The 19392-nt window shown below is 42.5% G+C and overlaps 1 protein-coding gene across 10 annotated transcripts in view; it reads right to left on the bottom strand.

The window, feature by feature from the left end:
* DST (dystonin) overlaps positions 1 to 19392 on the bottom strand; it is a 299556-nt gene that overhangs the window by 205672 nt on the left and 74492 nt on the right. For 8 of the 10 annotated variants that reach the window (XM_082218117.1, XM_082218118.1, XM_082218108.1 and 5 more), the window contains 2 exons: positions 5729 to 5818; positions 225 to 302 (listed from right to left, as the gene is read on the bottom strand). In XM_082218117.1, the coding sequence (XP_082074243.1) occupies positions 225 to 302; positions 5729 to 5818 (168 nt within the window). Of the gene's footprint in view, positions 1 to 224; positions 303 to 5150; positions 5250 to 5728; positions 5819 to 19392 lie in introns of all 10 variants that reach the window. The other 2 variants (XM_082218107.1, XM_082218116.1) reach the window with 1 other exon arrangement.

Here is a 19392-nt window from a genome sequence, read left to right as displayed (position 1 = left end):
AGCATAAAAATACAAACTGTAATTTTTCCTTTGTCAATAATTAGCATGTTTCCATAGAAAGGGCCCACAAGGGTCATCTAGTCCAACCCCCTGCAATGCAGGAATCTTTTTACCCAACATGAGGCACAAACCCACTACGCTGAGATTAATAGCCTCACGCTCTACCGACTGAGCTATCCCACCTTTCTAACTTTTAACTAGGTTAGTTAATTGTGGTATCTTACCTGCCGTCTTTTCAAATAATCAAGTGCAATTTGTACATTCTGCAGTCTGTGAAAACGCATCCGACCTTTCTCTCTGGGCTAAAAACAGAAAATGAAGACTGTGAGGCTTTCTATACAACAAATGTGACTTAAAGGCAAATAATACTCCCTTTAGAATGATCGACATTTTTAAAAAGTTCTAAAACATTCATGTCAGAATATTTAGGGGGGTATGTGAAAAGGTTTATTTAAAACCTAATGACTCTGGAGAAAACCACAGTGCTTTAAATGTTAAAGAGGCCCTGTCTTCACCCCTGTGGTCTCTTTTTGTTCATTTGGGCACAATACAGTAAGCTGTACTGTAGTACCCATATGTGAACATCTCATCAGCACAAGGATTTCCACTTGTGCAATTGAACATTCTAACCCCTTCTTCACTGCATCCCTCTAAATCTGATCACCCAACCCTATGGAGCATACTTGGGGGTGTTGTGGGATGCATGTGGAGGGTTATTTATTTAGAAGATAACATCACAATGCTACTGTAAAACTTACCTTGTGGAGCAGGTGTGATCTACTTTTGGGCACAGTTTACCCAAAGTGAAGCACTGTAAAGGCCCCTTAATGACAACAGGAGAGTTAAACTTCTTTCCCATGGAAATCAATGGTACTTAACAATGCTTCACTTGGGCTGGATGCATGCCTTCTATTAGCTGTTAAAAAGCACCAATTAGGATCCAGATGACATGTGCCCACCATCCACATTCTCACCAGTGTTCTTTGATAAGGTTTTAGAACATGAGTGACTAACTTCCAGTCATTGCTGTGATGTACTACAACTCCTATCATCCCAAACCACTTGCTGCACTGGCTCAGGCTGATGGGAGTTGGGAGCCCAGCAATAACTGGAGGGATAAAAGCTATCCCTAAAGGCTAGCATCAGAATATAGCAAGTGATTTCAACTGTAACATACATCTCTAGATCACACCCTTTTGTGAGCAATTGTCCAAATACTTCTGCTATGACATCACTGAAATGAATGGAGTTTAAAGGAACAGTCGTGCTTGCTAGGATGCGCCAGGAATGCAGCAAGGGGCACATTCTTGGTTAGTGCATTTTACTAAGCACCAGTAGAATATACCATGTATTTTATTTGCAATGCATCCTTTTATTTATTTTTCGTCTAAATAACATACAGAGTAAAGCCTAAGAATCATTTCACACATTATGCAAAATCAGATCCAATGCAGCTGACAAGTGTACCAGTTTCATCTATAAACACATGTTTTGCCACATTCACATTTTGCATTTTTAGATGTACACTTAAAACATACATGATGCGTGAAGTGGTCCACATGGTCAGTTTCTAGGAAATATTCGTGCAAAAAAAGTGTTGCATCAGAACTAGAAAAGCACATCGATTTTTCAAGAAAGGTATACAATCTGCATACTGTCTATATTAGCAGCAAGTACACACTGGAGTAAGTTCTTAAAAAATGATCCCCATCCTTTTTTCTCTTTTTTAGTAGAATTTCAAGGGTTATCTCAGAAAATTACAAACTATTCCTTAGAAATGCTTACAAAACGCAACATGCATGGATAAAGTTACCAAGGAAAACAAATTATATATAGCAGATTGATGATAATATGGCAGAAGGCAAGCAGTTAGTGTAAAATCACAAAGAGGAAGAATTACACCAGAAAAGGCATCATTCGCTAGCTATCAAGGAATAGCTATGGGGTGGGGGTGGGGGAGTAAACATTTATGTGACTGTATAATCCAAAAAAAATAATGCCCTTCTTCCTGACTTTAGATTTTCCACAAACCTTTGCAGTAATGGACTCAAGCATGCTACACCACAGCAACGTCTACAGCTCAGCAATGAGTATTTCCTCAGCCAAGAAAACAAGGACTTATCTGCATATATGACTGGCAAGGGCCCTCAAGCTGCTTTCTACCCAAGGCAATAACAAGCTCCTCTCCCTGCTACTGAGCACTGGCAGTTGCTCCCCAATACCCACAGCCCAAGAGGACCAGCTATTTGCTTCTCATGGGCTTTCAGAAAGACCAAGAACCAATCAGTCCTCCTTTTCATGGAGCTTTGGGCTCTGTCCTATGGCTCTGGGTATTGAGAGCCATTCCCCCATAAGCCACAGCCCAGTAAATGGTCTGGAGACACACATATGCTGTTGATAAAACCAAGCAAAAAGGAAAAAAGACGGAAGACCAATGATAAGCCAACAGCAACCCTCATTTCTAGGGAGTCTCTCGTTTGTAGTCAGTAGCGGACAGAATAGTAGAGCAGAACGAAGGGGCGAGGTGAGGTTGGCCATCCTTGCCACCACCTGCCCCTACTCATCCACCTCCCAGCAAGCAGCAGTGGGGCAAACAACCGGAGGTCACATAAATCATAGAGTTCCACCATGCTGTCCACTACTGCTGATGGTGCATCTGTTTAGTCAGAGAGTTGCAGTGAAGCTTGCATTTCACTGCTGTTACGGGTTTGCCTGGGGCTTGAATCTGGGGCAGATCCAGGTTTGAGGAGCCCCTAAGCAAAAGTTTACTTAGTGGGGGAGGTCCTACTCTTGGGAGCTGCTCTGGGGCAAATCTGGGGGTGACAGGCAGCAACTGCAATCCAAGCAGTGCTCCGAGGAGCATGGACAAATGGGTTAAGGTGCCGTTTTAATTTCCCACGTAATGGTGTTTTAGAAGGGCATTGTGGGAAATGAAAATGAATACACCCAGACATGTGGTGCTCCTCTTAAAAATGTTTTAAGGGAAGGGGTGTTAAAGGCATCATCAATGGATCCTGGCAACTGTCCAATGATACCAAGTGCTGAGGCAGGCCCTAGATTTGCCCAAGCCCCCAAATTTCAGTGTTGTCATGGCACTGGTGGAAGTCGCAAATTTTCATGGACTCGGTGCTCATGTTATACCAGAAATGCAGAAGCTGCTTCAATGCAGTTTCTTCTCACATAATGAGAGATACCCTGGGCCACATGGGAAAGGCTCACAGTTCCTCCCCATAGTGATTTTGCCTCTACTTCCAGAAGCAGCAGCATTAAAAAGGAACTCCTGCACCACTAGCATAGTAAAGAGTTTGAGACCTGGCTGCCCAGCAGAAGGCATAAACCAACTGAAAAGACATTATATTGCTCATGTTCTGGACTTTACATTAACTGAGCATAGTAGCTGGAGAGCCGTAACATCTGTAAGGCACAAATGTGCATAACTCCATTGATTCCTGTGGCTTGGAGACTACGTATCCCTTTTGCGAATCGAAGGTTTTCAATCAAGTGGGAAATTCCACTGGCAAGTTTTCACCAATAACCCCCTCCCCCTGCAGCCCTCCCTCCCTCCCACTACTCTGGAGTATCAGGGTACACAAGGAGTTGCAGGTGAGGGATCAGTAACTGTTGCCCCCACCCAACCCCATCTGTTCTGCTGCCAGAATCATCCAATGAATAGAATTCTGTTCATAAGACACTCTCGTCAGCAGAAGAAAACTCAGCATCCAAGCCTATCAACCAAATCATTATGTGGTGCTATCCAAAAGTATTCATCCTGGGGACGTAGAAAGTGAAGCACTGCCAAAGGCAGCATTCCTTACAACAAGCTATTCTGGAGTAAGTGCTTCAAGGATGCTGCCCAAATGTGCCTTTTTAAAGTATGAGAATTAAACTTCGCTGAGTTCAATGGGACTTAGCCTCAGGTAAGCATAGGATTGCAGCCTCAAGTGCTAATGAATGGAACGCACACACACACACACAGAATTTGGGAAATGGTTTGAATGCAGAATATAAAATAGCCAAATAAATAAATCTAAGCTTTTCAGAAAGTGAAAGAACAAAATATATTTCCCTTGTAATATCTCAACACATAATAAAGCCAGGATGGTTTTGAGATATTTTTTTTCCCTGGACCCTTGGTAAAATACCCAAAGGTTTCATAAGTATGGAACATGGGCAACACATCTGTGCATCTAGGAACATACGTGATCTCAAAAGGACCTTGACTTTAGTATAATAATAATAAAAAAATGTCAGTTTCTTGTAAAAATGATGCAACCCCTTTGGGACAAATCAATACTTAGTGCATTGCCGTACTGTTTATAAGTAGATTATTTCACATCTGGAAGACAAAAGGCATCATTAAAAATGCTACCTCAGCATTTGCTGCTATAAAAAATAAATCCTGTGAAAAGGGAACATATTTACTTAGTGAAGCATCGTTCAACTATCTTTCAGCTATTTCTATACTACATCTATTTGGGAAAAGTTATTACATATTCAGCCAATGAGTTAAGCAATCCACAAAACCAACTGAACTCCTCCGGACTAACTGCATTTGATCACATTCCCCCCTTGATGTACTTCTCTCTATCTGTTTCCTCCCCTTCTATTGGTTGTCTCCCCAACTACTGACAATTTATTGAAAGATTCTTGGGACATGGAACATTTATTGTTCCAGCTTCAATGGGCTGCAGATCAGTTTGCCAGTCATGTAACACAACCACGATACCATATACAATTACGAATTGCCTCACTAAATGCGTGGCATCGTTCGAGCCTCTTTAAGAGCATTTAGCTGCATAGTTGTAGAATAAATGATTATCGCTGCAAGGAAAGAAACAAAATACGTTAAATTGCTGCCATTTCGAGCTGGATTGATAAAAAAGGAAAATCCGCCAGCAGCAGAAAAGGAGCTGTGCAAAAGGCTTTCTGTTAACATTTGCAGTCATTTCAGAGGGTTCTGATGGATTGCCCAAAATCATTAGCACTGCCAGTATTATTCTACATTAGACACATTCCCCACAATTCCAGTTTCCCAATCAATTCTTTCTAATAAAACTACTGCACAGCACCAAACTAACAAGTTACTTCCAAGTTAGCAGTCACCACTCTTCAAATACTACATTAGTAGAGTTATGGGGGTCGGCACCTACCCCCTTATCCTCATCCTCCTCATCCTCATGCTGTTCATACGCGCATGCTTCTGTTGAACTCACCAACCGTAAGGTCTTCAAAAAATCTCGCTCCCTTGGCTAATGAATGTAACAGACAGGAGACAGGACAGCAAAGACAGACCACAAATGAAGAGTAGAATATGAACAGAAGAATATAATGAAGGGAACAAGTGCCGAGCAAGGAAAGTAATGCTCACGACAAAAGGAAATGACACCAGAAGGAAATGTTAGACAATTACAGGTGGGAACGTTCTGCCCCCATTATTACTTGCAGATTGCGGTATAAAAATGAGAAATAATATTTAGCATCCAACATTTGCCAGATTACTTTTATTAAACGTGAAGATAGAAAAGAAAAGGGCATAATAAGAAGTCTTACAATAGCAAACAATATTGCTAAGCTATTCAGAACTGTTCAGTAGGCAGTTCTGAAACTTGCTCTTAGTTCCCCCAGTTATGGAAACAATGAATTAAGAGAGAAACCCCAACAACAAAGGTCAATTGAATCTGCAACCACATTGAGGCCTAAGGCTGTTGGAAAAGATTTGAAAGCTTACCAAGGTGTCTCCTGAAAGAACTTCTAAAAGAGAAATCAAGTTATGTCCATCTCTCAGGTCTTCATAGAGGTCATTCACATGCTTGCGGACCTAAAGGAGAAAAATGAAATACAGAAATTAAGATGCTGTCTCTTTCAAGCAGAGGTGCAGCCGAAACCTATGCATATTGACTTCAAAGCAAGTTCCATTGAGTTAAATGGGGCTTATGCCCTGATAAGAATACATCAAAGATTGCAGCCTCAGGCTTAGCCACCTCTGTCTCAGCTGCTGCAATGGGAAGGGCAGAGAATTTCTGAACCCTCACCTGGCCACTCACACATCCACTGCTATTTACTATGCTGGGGCTTCTGCCACTGCAGCAATGAGGTCAGCAGCACTCCCCCAGGGCTCTTTGGTTGCACTCATGCCATGACGCCTTGCTCTGAGAAAGGTCTTGCCTTGGAGCAAGGCATTCTGGGTAAGGCAGCCTTGAAGAGCGCCTTGTTGTTTTGCCACACCAAACAAGTTCACAGGGTAACTGGAGCAAATTGTGAAACTTTAAAATCTAAAATCCTAATTACTACTCTCCAACCTCAAAACGTATCTGTTGCCAGCGTGGCAAAGTAGCTCTGCAGCCTCAACTGCAATGTCTCACTCTGGAAGGGACCTGTGTTTCAGAGGCTCCTTCCTCAAAATGAGGCATTGTTACATAGGAGGTCCTGGAGAATCTCAGCACACGTGCGCAGGAAGATGTCAGGGCATGTATGTGATGCACGGGGATGTGATGGTGGCTTTGTTTCAGCCAACAGTATGTCTTGCACTGGCCCTGAGAGTGATAAATTAATAAGGCTGTTCAGCAGAGTGCATAAATGCTTCGTGAGCTCAACCCCAGTTAGCAGAAGTATCTCCCCATCACCACCCATAATTTGGCATTTTATTCCATAAAGACTTTACGAGTAAGAAAATGAAAAGCTATGGGAGAAAACAACACACACACACACACACACACACAGAGAGAGAGAGAGAGAGAGAGAGAGAGAGAGAGAGAGACAGACATATAAAATCAGTGCTTTTTTTCTGGGGGGATGCAGAGGTGCGCATACCCCTAAACCAGGGGTCTGCAACCTTTAAGACAAAAGGAGCCACTTGGACCCGTTTCCGAAGGAAAAAAACAACTGGGAGCCGCAAAACTCGTCATTATAAAAATAACTTTTTTGTCACTTTTTTATTATTTCTTTGTTTGACCCCTCAGAATTACTCCTCCTCATAGAAATAAACGTTAAATTAATAAGTTACCTTTTTTTTGTATGTGTGTTCTTCACTCCCCTTCAAAACAGTGACCAGCATACATGCCCCCTTTCAATGCAGTGACCAGTGTACATGCCCCTTACAATGTAGCGGGCGGGCGGGAAGGTGACGTCGGGACGGTGCGTGACTAACGCACGCACCGCCCCCATGCGACATCACATCCAGTACAGCGCCCGCCACAGTGGGGAGTGTCGGGGCGCACAATGCGCCTCCTCCCCTCGCTAGTATCCGTCCCGGAGCCGCGGCAAAGGTGTAAAAGAGCCACATGCGGATCCGGAGCCGCGGGCTGCAGACCCCTGCCCTAAACATTTTTTGAATCTAAGTTTGCCCTCATTGAGGGGCAGTATTTCAATATGAGTAGGAAAATGAGAGTACCTCTAAACATTTTTTAAGAAACAAAAGAACTGCATATAATGCCAAAAATGGCCATGTTGGCTAGGGCTGGTGGAAACTGAAGTCTAAAACATCTGGAGGACACTAGTTGAGGGAAGGCTGGTCTAATTCAGTGGGAACCACATCCTTGAAACATGGCCCTGTCAATCATCCAACACACACGGTCCATTTAACGCAACATGCATCAGTAACCAATGTACCGCAGAAGTGAAATCCATATATGAATCTGAAATCCATATATGAATCTGGTTGAATAATGATTATTATTATTATATAAACATTAGCTCTGAATATTCTGATTTGTAGTATCTAAAATAAATAGCTCTATACTTCATAGGTGGTGTGGAAACGTATATTTATCAAATTGCCTAAATTGCTACTCACTGCATTCCCATTAAAAGGGGACATCTGCCAGCAAATGCCTTAATTATTAAAATGTGTGCACATTAATAGATATATGTATGTTGAAAGTAGGGAGGACCCTCCAAAGCAGCTGCTCAAATCTGCCAAGATGTGGTTTTGTACTGCATATTTGGAATGGAAGGGGAGATTCTCAAGTGTGCGTTTCCAAAAATAGAGAGAGCAAACCATCTCCCAAGACAGCTTGGAAGCACACCACCTCTGCACAAAGGTGTGTTCTTTTAATGATTATGTGAGTTTGTAAACGATGTTACAAACCGAGTTAACATTTTAACGGGGAATAATAGTATCAGAAGTACATTATGATTGTGTTGATAATAAATCAGAACAAGCTCCCTAATTACCCCTGACGATAATTTCTACAGCTCCCTCAACCACAGGGCTCTTACAGTAAATGCAAATTAGTATTATTTAATTTCTTGTCCTTCTGTTTACGTTTATTGTGGGTTCCAGAAGAAGCTGCATTTCAAAGGAACTGCCCCCCAAAATACCTGTGTTAAATTAAAAGGGAATGAAGGAGCATCGCAGAGCTGGCATGCTGTCTACGCTTGCTGCGTAGGTTAACTGACAGAGGCAGTTTTGGCTGGGGTCATCTATATTTTGGAGCCAAGGGGTTGTCTGTATACTGATACCACTCATCAATCTCTCTTTCTCTCATTTTCATCTGATCCTAAGGAGGCAGTGGAAGCCCTGAACCATTATCTGGAGACTGTGAAAAGGAAAACACACTGAAATTTAATCCAGACAAAGCATAAATTCTATTGGTTGGGGAAACTGCAGATTGGGCTCAGAGTTAGAGATTATATTGAATTAAAATGCCGTGCATAACATTTAAAACCAATTTATTATAGGCCAGCAAGCTAAAATATGTTTTCTATTTGCATTTTTTTACTAAAAAAAAAATGAGGAGTGGGATACCTTAAATTAACTGTGACAACCCCTTGGCAATTTGAATCTCATTGAATAATGATTACTCCTGATAATAACCTAATGAATATGCAGTATCTGTCCACCCAAACCAAACAGCTACCTATTTTGATAATTTCCTACAAAGCAATCTTATTTTCCAGATAATTATACTGTGCATACTGAAGCATTATCAAGTATAGTTTGGAATTGTTTGTCTAATTGCCCTAATAGTTTATAGTTTGGAGTTGGAGCTGTTTATTTGTTCAGGTAACTATGTGGTGGTGGGGGGGTATAAAAGTCTTAGCAGTATTCTCCAAGTGTGTATTTTGGCTTCTAAACTGTCAGAATTCAAAGAGGGTTGTGAAAAGAAGATGTTTTAGATACTACACACTAAGCAATAATTGAAGACCAAAGTAACAAAGATGTTTATCAATAGGAGCTGTTTCTGGGCTTTAAATAATCAATACCTAAAGACAAGCGCCAGTCTAGTTCAAGCACTCAGCGGACAATTAGAAGGGGGAGGGGGCATATCAAGTGTGCAAATCAAAGAAGCAGTATACATTATAGACCTATGTGGAAGAGGGACCAGTTTGTAAACCCCACCAGTCTACACAACCCCACATCAGGTCACAAGCCTGTTGCAGCCCCACACACTGCCATGGATGATCCAGGCCACTGAAAACTGCTCTTAAAAACAGAACCAACACCAGGAAAGACCAATCACAGTAAAGTCAGGTCCCAGGAAGTTGGCCCTAGCAGCTGCCCAGGTTCTGTGGCCTCCCAGCGGCCCATTCATGTTGGATGTCAGAACCACAAAACGAAAAGCCAAATCTAGACAAATCTATCAAATCTAAAAGTGGGCAGGCTACACAATATAAAAGGTGTGCGTGCTAGAAATGGAGCTAAAGGGCTGGGAAAAAAGAGCCAAAATATATCAAGTACACTTTGCCCACAAAGCAAATGTGTAAAGTCAAAGCATATTTGCATATTTGGAATGTGGTTCTTCCCCTCGCAATTAATGATGCCTCACCTCCTCTGTGGCTTTCCTCTCTGGCAATTTTCTGGGCAAGAAAAGATTTGCAATCCTTTGCTTTCTCTCACACTTCAGACAAATTCCTCTCCTGGTTTTCTCTTCAAGTTTTCCAAAATGTGAACTGAAGTTTTCTTGCCACCCAAATATAGATGAATAATTTGGTTTTAAAGGCCACTAAATCGATAATGCGTATTCATATGCTAATGCCTCTTGGACGCATATGTGCAAAAATACTTTATTGCTGCTTCTTAATGTTTCGTCTCAGACTCAGCATGCATACCAATTTGAACTGGAAGGCAAAGCAAGCTTGGCAACTAAGCTGCCAGTGAAATCCCTGGGATCTCCAGGGCAGGCTGCGGGAATTTGTTAGATCCTCCACGATTTACTGTGAGAATCTGGGAACTAAGCTATGTGCTGCCTCAGGCAGGCAGACTTGGGCAACATTCATAGCACAGCTGGGTGTGGGAGGCTTGGCAGCTTAGCTGGAACAAGAATGCCAGCCAGCCTTGGGGCAGGAGAAGAAGAGAGAGACTGTCATTTAATTCCATAACTGGAGGAAAGGCAAAAAGAGTGTTTGCCAAGATTAAAGCAGCAGCATTTAACCAGCTGAAATGGTACATAAAACAATAGTGGCAATTCACAGAATTGGGTGAGTTCACTAAGCAAGAAATATAGTTTTTTTAGCATATTGGGGGGTATTTCTTCTCCCTTCCCCACCCATCTTTTCCACTTGAGTAAATTAGATGTAGATTGATCAATTACATTTATATACCATCTTTTCTACAAGGAGCTCATGGTGGAATACATGTTTCTCTGTGCCGCTCTCCATTGTTCCATCTCAACAACTCAATGATGTAGGCCAGGCTGATAGAGGGTGCCTGGCCCAAGGCAGTAGTAGTAGTAACAACAACAACAACCCAAGGTAACCCAGTGAACTTCATGGCTAAGTGGGGATTTGAACTCTGGTGTCCTAGGACCTAACCAAACACTTTAACCACTACACCATACTACAGTGGTACCTCGGGTTACAGATGCTTCAGGTTACAGATGCTTCAGGTTACAGACTCTGCTAACCCGGAAATAGTACCTCGGTTAAGAATTTTGCTTCATGATGAGAACAGAAATTGCGTGGCAGCAGCGTGGCAGCAGCAGGAAGCCCCATTAGCTAAAGTGGTACCTCAGGTTAAGAACAGTTTCGGATTAAGAACGGCTCTCCAGAATGAATTAAGTTCTTAACCTGAGGTACCACTGTATTTGTTTCAAATACTTCACACCTAGTTTACCCTACACAACATTTTATAAAAAATAATCTGGATTTAGTGTGATATACCAATTGAAAAACAAAGCAACACCCCCACCCGGAATGCCATCATTCCTATATTGTTCACCTCTAAATAATCTTGCTCCCAATGTCCACTTTGCACACTGTAAATATAGACTCTGCCTGCCCATGTGCTTATATGGCTCCTGGCATGCTTCTGTCTGTTCACTGACCTCACTATTCTTCTGCCTTGGCCAGTTTCAATGACACTTGAGCTGACCACAGCATAACTGAGATTTCTAAAAAAAGAAGAAACATCTGAATGTGGTTGATGCAGGTGCCGTATACATTTCCTTCATCCTCAGGCATCTGTGTGAAGACCAGAACTGGTCCAAGAGACCTGGGCCGAGTATTGGAGAGGTCTGTTGGTGGCTCCTCGGAGAGATAATGATTGCCTAGCCTGCCCCATCTCCTATTTCCAAGACAGCAATGGCTTGAATTGCTGGCTTATAAGCAATATTCATTGGAGATCCCTGGTATACCTCAGGAGTTCTCAGGTTTTCCTCAATGGTCAAGCTGGTAATGCACAAACCAAGAACACACCCCAGAACCCTTTGCAATGTCAAGGAATTCCATGGTCAACATGCAGAGCGACCCCAAAAGGCAAAGCCATTTAGAAAAGTCTCCCTAAAACAGAAAGTGCTTATATGATCAGTTTACATATATGAATGCATGTAAGCATGCACACATATATCTTATGCACCAGTTATCAGCAGGATTCTGATTATTATTTCTATAGCGCCAACCAGGACAATATCCTTTTTCAACTGACTGTAAGTGGCTCTGCCTGTACAGAAGCAGTGCTGAAGGAGTATGAAAATCTTTTACATCTATTTTGTCACTAGATAAAATTCTGTTGAGGAGTAAAAAGTGTCCCTATAGCATAGAAGCTGTGTCACTCCAGATGTTGCTGGACTCCAACTCCATCATCCCTGACCACTGGACCACTGCTTCTAACATCTGGAAAGCCAAAGAGTTCCCTCTTATAGGAATGAGGACTGTCCCTGTCTTCTCTTTCACAGATTTTATAATGTGGGGTGTCAACATTTTCTGGACTTTGATTGTCAGTAAGCACTGGAAATGGAAAAGAGAGCCTGAGTGCATTATTAATATATACCCATAGGAGGAGAGGGATCGCACATGGTAAGGAAAGCATAGCAACTCCTTCCCTGTTTTCTTCTTTCTATAACGTATCCTTCTGGTTGCCAGATAAATACTAACTTGTAGCTCCAGCTGGTGTGTGCCTATACACATGAAAGGCTTCCCAAAGCACCTTTTAGCTTCCATTTTAATTGAGTGATACCACATCTGGGGTCCCTGCTGTGTTCTGTTGCTATCTAAGACCCGAGGCAAGGCACAAGCCACAGCAGGAGGGCACATGTCCGTGTCCTCCCTGTCTTGGCAGTGTTTCCTTTGATCCTTTCTGAAACTCTCGATATATGTTGCCTCTTGGAGGGATGCTGCTGCATTTTAAAACATTGCATATTTTTATTCAGATTTGTCTTCTTGTTTGCAAGGTAAATCTTTCTGACTCCTCCTACCCCAAAGAAAATTTGCATCTGAGTTAAGCTGCTGAGCGACTCCTATGGCAACATACCCAAACTGTGCATGGTTCCCCTAGTATTACATTGTTAGTCCGTGTAATAGCAGCTACAAGATACAAGGACCTTTGTGCAGATGGCGCTATTCCCTCACTCTTGTTCAGTCGTCTTGTCAAAAGCAGTTAGGTGCTAAAACAGGCATCAATTCTGTTTCTCAACAAAAGAGGCAGGAAATTTGGGAAGCTGAACACAATGAGGCTGTTCTTTTTTCACAGTATCTTTTAACATCTATTCACTTTCTCTTTCTCTTTCTTTTTCTTTTTCTTGTCAACTTCTTCCAGAGTATAATAAAAATGCTAACCAGCACTGTGCAGAGAGGAATGTCTATATGAGGATAGAGGAGCTACACACAGACCTCCCACCCCACAAAGACCTGTTTGTCCTGTGTTGCAGATGGGAATCTCCCCATGAAGGTGTCATGGACTTAGAAGAAGAAGAAGAAGAAGAAGAAGAAGAAGAAGAAGAAGAAGAAGAAGAGTAGTTTGGATTTGACATCCCGCTTTATCACTACCCGAGGGAGTCTCAAAGCGGCTAACATTCTCCTTTCCCTTCCTCCCCCACAACAAACACTCTGTGAGGTGAGTGGGGCTGAGAGACTTCAGAGAAGTGTGACTAGCCCAAGGTCACCCAGCAGCTGCATGTGGAGGAGCGGAGACGCGAATCTGGTTCCCCAAGATTACGAGACTACCGCTCTTAACCACTACACCACACTGGCTCTCTTGAAGACGCTCCAACTCAGGACGAAAGGGAGAAACGTGCTAAGAGGAGGGCACATTTGGCAAACCTTCACCTTGATCAATTCCTGCCCGGAAACCTATGCCCCCACGGTGGAAGGTCGTGTGGATCCAGAATTGGCCTCCACAGTCACAAACTCACTGTTAAGACCCTGTCCATGAAAGACAATCTTACTCAGCTACGAGCGACCACAGAAGAAGAAGAAGAAGAAGAAGAAGAAGAAGAAGAAGAAGCCCAGTGGCAAGATTAAATTCTGTCCATCATATGTAGGACTATAGCCCCTGGTTTAAGTTAATAATATCTATTGTTACCTCAAAGATGTTTGACAAATGTTCTCTAAATAATTCCTACCAATTCAGTTGCTTTGAAATTACATTGTAGTAGAAAGTTCCCGACTGTAAGGATCTTTCAACAACAATATATTTTAAACCACCTTTCAACCAAAGTTCCTGAATAAAACTTCTTTGGCATTTGCATATCACCCAGATCATACTTAGTGCTGACAGTTCAATGCTCTTCCTTCTTACTGACCTCTAAAACCTGTCACTGTGCTGTCTGAAATTATAATTCCATTTCACTTGTTTACTTGGGTTTGTCACTTCCAGTAACACTCCCTTTCCCCCCTCCTCAACCACCACAAACACTCTTCTGTCATGCCATATAAAGTATCCGTGAAGGAATTATGTGGTGTTTATCACCATACATCTGAGTTTGCAGCACAGACATTTTTGTGTTTTGTACTACATCCCCCAGGTAACACATTAAGTGCAAAATCATCTGCATTATTTCCAAGCATGCTGACAGCACTGTTTATTTCTTTTGTACATATTCTGGCACTATAGTCCAAAGTCTCATGCATTCCTATTCCTTTCTGTAGATGAGATGGAGTAGTTCCATTGGTGCCTAATTATTAAATAACCATGGGCTTACATTCACTCCCATCTCCAAGGATATTTTATTAAATATTTTATTTAACAAAATCATAATCATGCTATATGCAGTGGATACAACCTCATTTCAACCAATAATAGTAATTTCTAGCCAGCTCAGATGTGTGCCTTAACTGCCTGTATATTTCATAAATGCCCCCCAATTCCCTTAGTCATGCATAATTAGCGTACTGAATAGCTGAAGACATCAGCAACTGTAGGGAATGTGATACCATCATCAGGTTCAAAGGCAGGCTTTACTGCTCTGAAACGGTCTTATTCCAAAATGCTAAAAATGAGTAGATAAATAAATAAATCCAGAATGCACATTAAAAAGGCTTTCATGTTTTATTCTGGCTTCAGGCACACACAATAATTAAGATTGGAACAGGTTTTTAAAAAACAACAACCAAAAACCTCGCCACAGAAAAGAGCACACTGATTAAAGGAATCCTAGAAGCATAAAATAGCTAAGTCAAAAAGAGCCCCCAAGTGTCATTTCCACTCTCTGTACCAAGCCTCCTAGAAGTAATACAGCTTACAATCAAATTAATGGAGAAGGAAGCCTCAGAGTAAAGGGGAGAATTTTGGTGTAGGGAAAAGCTGCTGGTGTGCCTGCCATCCCCACCGCCCCGGCTTTTATTTTATTTTTTTCAAAACACAGGAAGGTGCACTTCGCTTCAGGAAGATAAAAACTTTTTTTAAAAAAAATGATGTGGGGGATCATTTTGAGGCAAAGGCCCAGCTTTTCCCTTACCCCCTTTTAAAGGACTACAGAAGTGCTGAAGAGGTACACTTCTTCTCGATCCTGAAATAACATTTGCAACAACCAAAACCAAGAGAGCCTTTTTGAAATGCCAATAACTGTGTGAGACTGTGGGCTGGGTCTGATGTTTCTCTGGTCGGCATTAGTACACCCCAGATGGCCATGGAATCACATTAGGTCATGACTAACTTTAAGTCCCTTGATTTCAGTAGGTCTACACTGGATATGAGGGATGCGGGTGGTGCAGTGGGTTTAATCACAGAGCCTAGGGCTTGCCGATCAGAAGGTCGGCGGTTCAAATCCCTGCAATGGGGTAAGCGCCCGTTGCTCGGTCCCAGCTCCTGCCAACCTAGCAGTTCGAAAGCACGAAGTGCAAGTAGATAAAGAGGTACCGCTCCGGCGGGAAGGTAAACGGGGTTTCTGTGTGCTGCTCTGGTTCGTCAGAAGTGGCTTAGTCATGCTGGCCACATGACCCGGAAGCTGTACGCCGGCTCCCTTGGCCAGTAAAGCAAGATGAGCGCCTCAACCCCAGAGTCATCCACGACTGGACCTAACGATCAGGGGTCCCTTTACCTTTTTACACTGGATATGACTGGGTTGGATAAAATCCACAGCCAAGAGAGAATCAGATATAAATACTGGCCTTGAACCCCAACCTGAGTACTGTGGAAATAGCAATGGAGGACAGGTTTTCCCTTGGAAGACTCAGGAAGCAGAACCATAAAGAGACAAATATCGTAACTGGATGTGGATTTCTTTACCTCATTGGATCTTGGGTGAGATCCTGCGACAGAATGCAATGGAAGGAAGGGGGGATGCCAGGTTGAGAAATAACCCTCAGATATTTCTGCAGCACATCCATGAGTGCTGCATGTCAGTTTTAACCTCATGAGGAGTGGTAAAAATATTTCTTATAATATGACAGAATGAAACTGGTAAGTAATCTACTGCATAGTGAGAGAGCTTACTTCATGGTAGTTTGGGCATCTGTATTGATTCATCTCTGGATGACAAGGCTCAAAATAACCCCAAATAATAGCCTTAACCTCTGTACTGAAATGTGGGATCAATGACCCAATTCAGAGGTAACACTGCATGATGCAGCAATGGTTAGGAGATTAGGATGGCTTCATGGACTCATGAGCACCTCCCTCTTCCTTCCTCAGTTAGCATTAACTTTGGTATCACTTTACATTTCTGTCAGTGTGTAACCTTAGACTGCTTTGAGGTCTAAGCTACATATTGCATGGGCAATCTGTAACATTGTTTTTGCTTAAAAGCGGACAGAGAAAGCTTCAAATTTGATTTTTAAAAGCTCGACAGTATTTTTGGGTTGGTGTTTTCTTTTAAAAAAACAACAAAACTCATCATCTCTTTATGGAAGCTGTACTTTCACGATTGCTGCTACATATTACTGTTAGAGCAAGCATTGCTAAAGATCAAAACTTCTATACAAATAAAAAAATTGGTGGCTTGTTTACTTGGACACCTTTTTTGTCCTCATATGCAAAAAGTCACAACTGTAACCACAAATTATAAATGAGGGGAAATAATGGGGGGGGGCACTGTATGTGGCATAATAAATACTGGCCAATCTCTACAATTTTCTGCATGTGGGCTAGTATAAGATCCAACCACTCCCCTCGGGATAAATGACACAGTTCACAATTGAAGCGGGGAACAAGCCAATATTTTTTCAAACCCTAATCTGCATACAGCAATATTGTACAGATAACGAGAAACAGCTTGCTGAATAATGTATCAATTAATTTTAAAGCCTTCAGCTGGTTTTAGCTGGTAAAATAACCCTGCATATTAATACCTTGCAAGGACAAATAATAAAATATTAATCAAAGTTTATGCTAATCAAGTGTTAATTGCAAACAATCCATACCAAAGAGAATGAATTAATATATTAACAATATTAGCCTGCTAAGTTATTAATCCGGAGGAATAATTAATTTACTTTAACATCATTAATTTGAATGCTACCATATATAGTTTTCTGCCTTACCCATTGACCCACAGTTTTGGGACATGGAATACCATTTCACCTCTAGAAACCATAAAACGGGGATGGAATTGTTCCAGAGTTCACTGCTCTCTAGTGCAAGCACACTTAGGCTGCAATCTTACCTCCCCAATGAAATCAAAAGGACTTAATTCTCAGTGGACATGGTTGGGGCCATGCTATTATGTTGCAATCATCTACATACTTACCGTATATACTCGAGCATAAGCCAACCCGAATATAAGCTGAGGCATCTAATTTTACCAAAAAAAAACCCTGGGAAAACTTATTGACTCGAGTATAAGCCAGTTCACTACACCACAAACCTCCTGGTGGGCCGGAGTGCATGTGTGTGTGCGCACATGCGCACACAGCAAAGGGGGCTTCTCTCTCCCCACCCAGCCCCTCCCGTCCCCCTGCCTACCTAGGGTGCTGCGGAGAAGCAGAGGCTGGTGGCGGCAGGGATGGAGGAAGAACAAGCAGCCCAAAATGGCTGCTTTGGGGCTGCTCCTTCCTCCTCCTCCGCCGACAGCAGCCTCTTACACCCTCACTTGAGTATAAGCCGAGGGGGGCTTTTTCAGCATAAAAAATGTGCTGAAAAAGTCAGCTTATACACAAGTATATACGGTACCTAGGAGTAAGTCCCAATGAACCAAGTATGACTTACTTCTGAGTAGGCATATATAACATTGCACTGTTAAGGTTGTGTTTTTCTGTTTCCTAAAAATATGTTAGCGTGCTACAATGCATCAATACAGAAAAGTATATTTGGCTTTATCTAATTCTTACTCTGTGCTTGCTGTTGCTCCACCCCCCACTCTCATCACTGTCTTGTTCTCCTATTATAAAGTGAAGACCCTGCATACACTGCTTGTACTAGGGTCCTCGGAGAACCCTACCAATTACTGTGCCTCAGGAATTTAGGCAGAAACATCTAATATCAACCCACACTCTGCTCCAACAGCTGGGGGTTCCAGGGCAGAGTACCCCAGCCAAGTAAGCAGGGGAAGAGTGGACAAATAATATATACGTGAATAATGTGCACTGTCTGAACCATATTGCTCTAACACCCTTCCTTCCCCGTAGTGTGGAGCAGTACCCTCCAGAAACAAGGGAGGCACTTATCCACACACAAGAGTAAGCTTTGTGTTAGCAAAGGCCAGGCAAACCACTGCAGCCATTGCAACAGCTGCCTAAAAACCTATGAGCACGTTTTGCTTGAAGGATCACAATTCAGATTTAAGGAACATAATAAGCTGTCACCACACATGGAGTCTACTGCACTCCTTGATGCAGTCTCTCTCTCTCATGGTGGCGGAGGCTAAGACATCAGCAGTGGAGGAGCATTCAGGTGGCGATATATCTTCTTCTCCCTCACTTACTCTTCCCTTTGACTACCTCACACTGTCACGGCCCCGAAACAGGAATCTTTAGATGCAGAGTCTTCATATAAAGAGTAGCCCCAAAAAGGAGGCATGGTAGTCCCAGAGAGTGCTTCAAATGAAACAGTTCTCTTCTTCTCTGATGTTAAAACAAATCACCTACAGCATATCTCATACAGTGGTGCCTCATGTTACGTACTGCTCCCCTTACGAATGCTTCGGGTTACGCACTCTGCTAACCCGGAAGTAGATGCCCCTTGTTGCAAACTTTGCCCCGGGATGTGAGTGGAAGCCGCGCTCCGGCAGTGTGGCAGCAGCAGGAGGTGTCATTAGTGAAAGAGCGCCTCATGTTATGAGCGGTTTCCAGTTACAAACGGACCTCCGGAACGGATTAAGTTGATAGCCGGCCAATGCAAGATCCAAATTGGGGGTTGGACTCGATGGCCCTTGTGGTCTCTTCCAACTCTATGATTCTATGAACCGGAATTTGGTTTAAGTTTGATTTACAAACTTAATCCGTTCTGGAAGTCCGTTCTTAAACCAAAGCGTTCTTAAACCAAGGCGTGCTTTCCCATAGCAGCGGGGGACTCAATTTACAAATGGAACACATCCAACAGGAAGCGAAACATGTTCTGCTTCCAAGGCAAAGTTCACAAACCAAAACACCTACTTCTGGGTTTGCAGCGGTCTTAATCCAAGTTCTTCATAAATTGAGCTGTTCTTAAACCAAGGTACCACTGTATTCACACACTTAGATTTGGAAACCTTAAAATACTTATGAAGAGGTAAGTCCTACTAATGAAATCAGTGGGATTTGCTTCCAAGTAAACATGCTTAGGATTGGACTGCTATGGATTAAGACCGTTCATCCATTAGC

This window comes from Podarcis vaucheri (genome assembly GCF_965113315.1).
Source record: "Podarcis vaucheri genome assembly, chromosome: 3".
Lineage (NCBI taxonomy): Eukaryota > Metazoa > Chordata > Lepidosauria > Squamata > Lacertidae > Podarcis > Podarcis vaucheri.
This window is presented reverse-complemented; position numbering and strand designations above follow the sequence as displayed.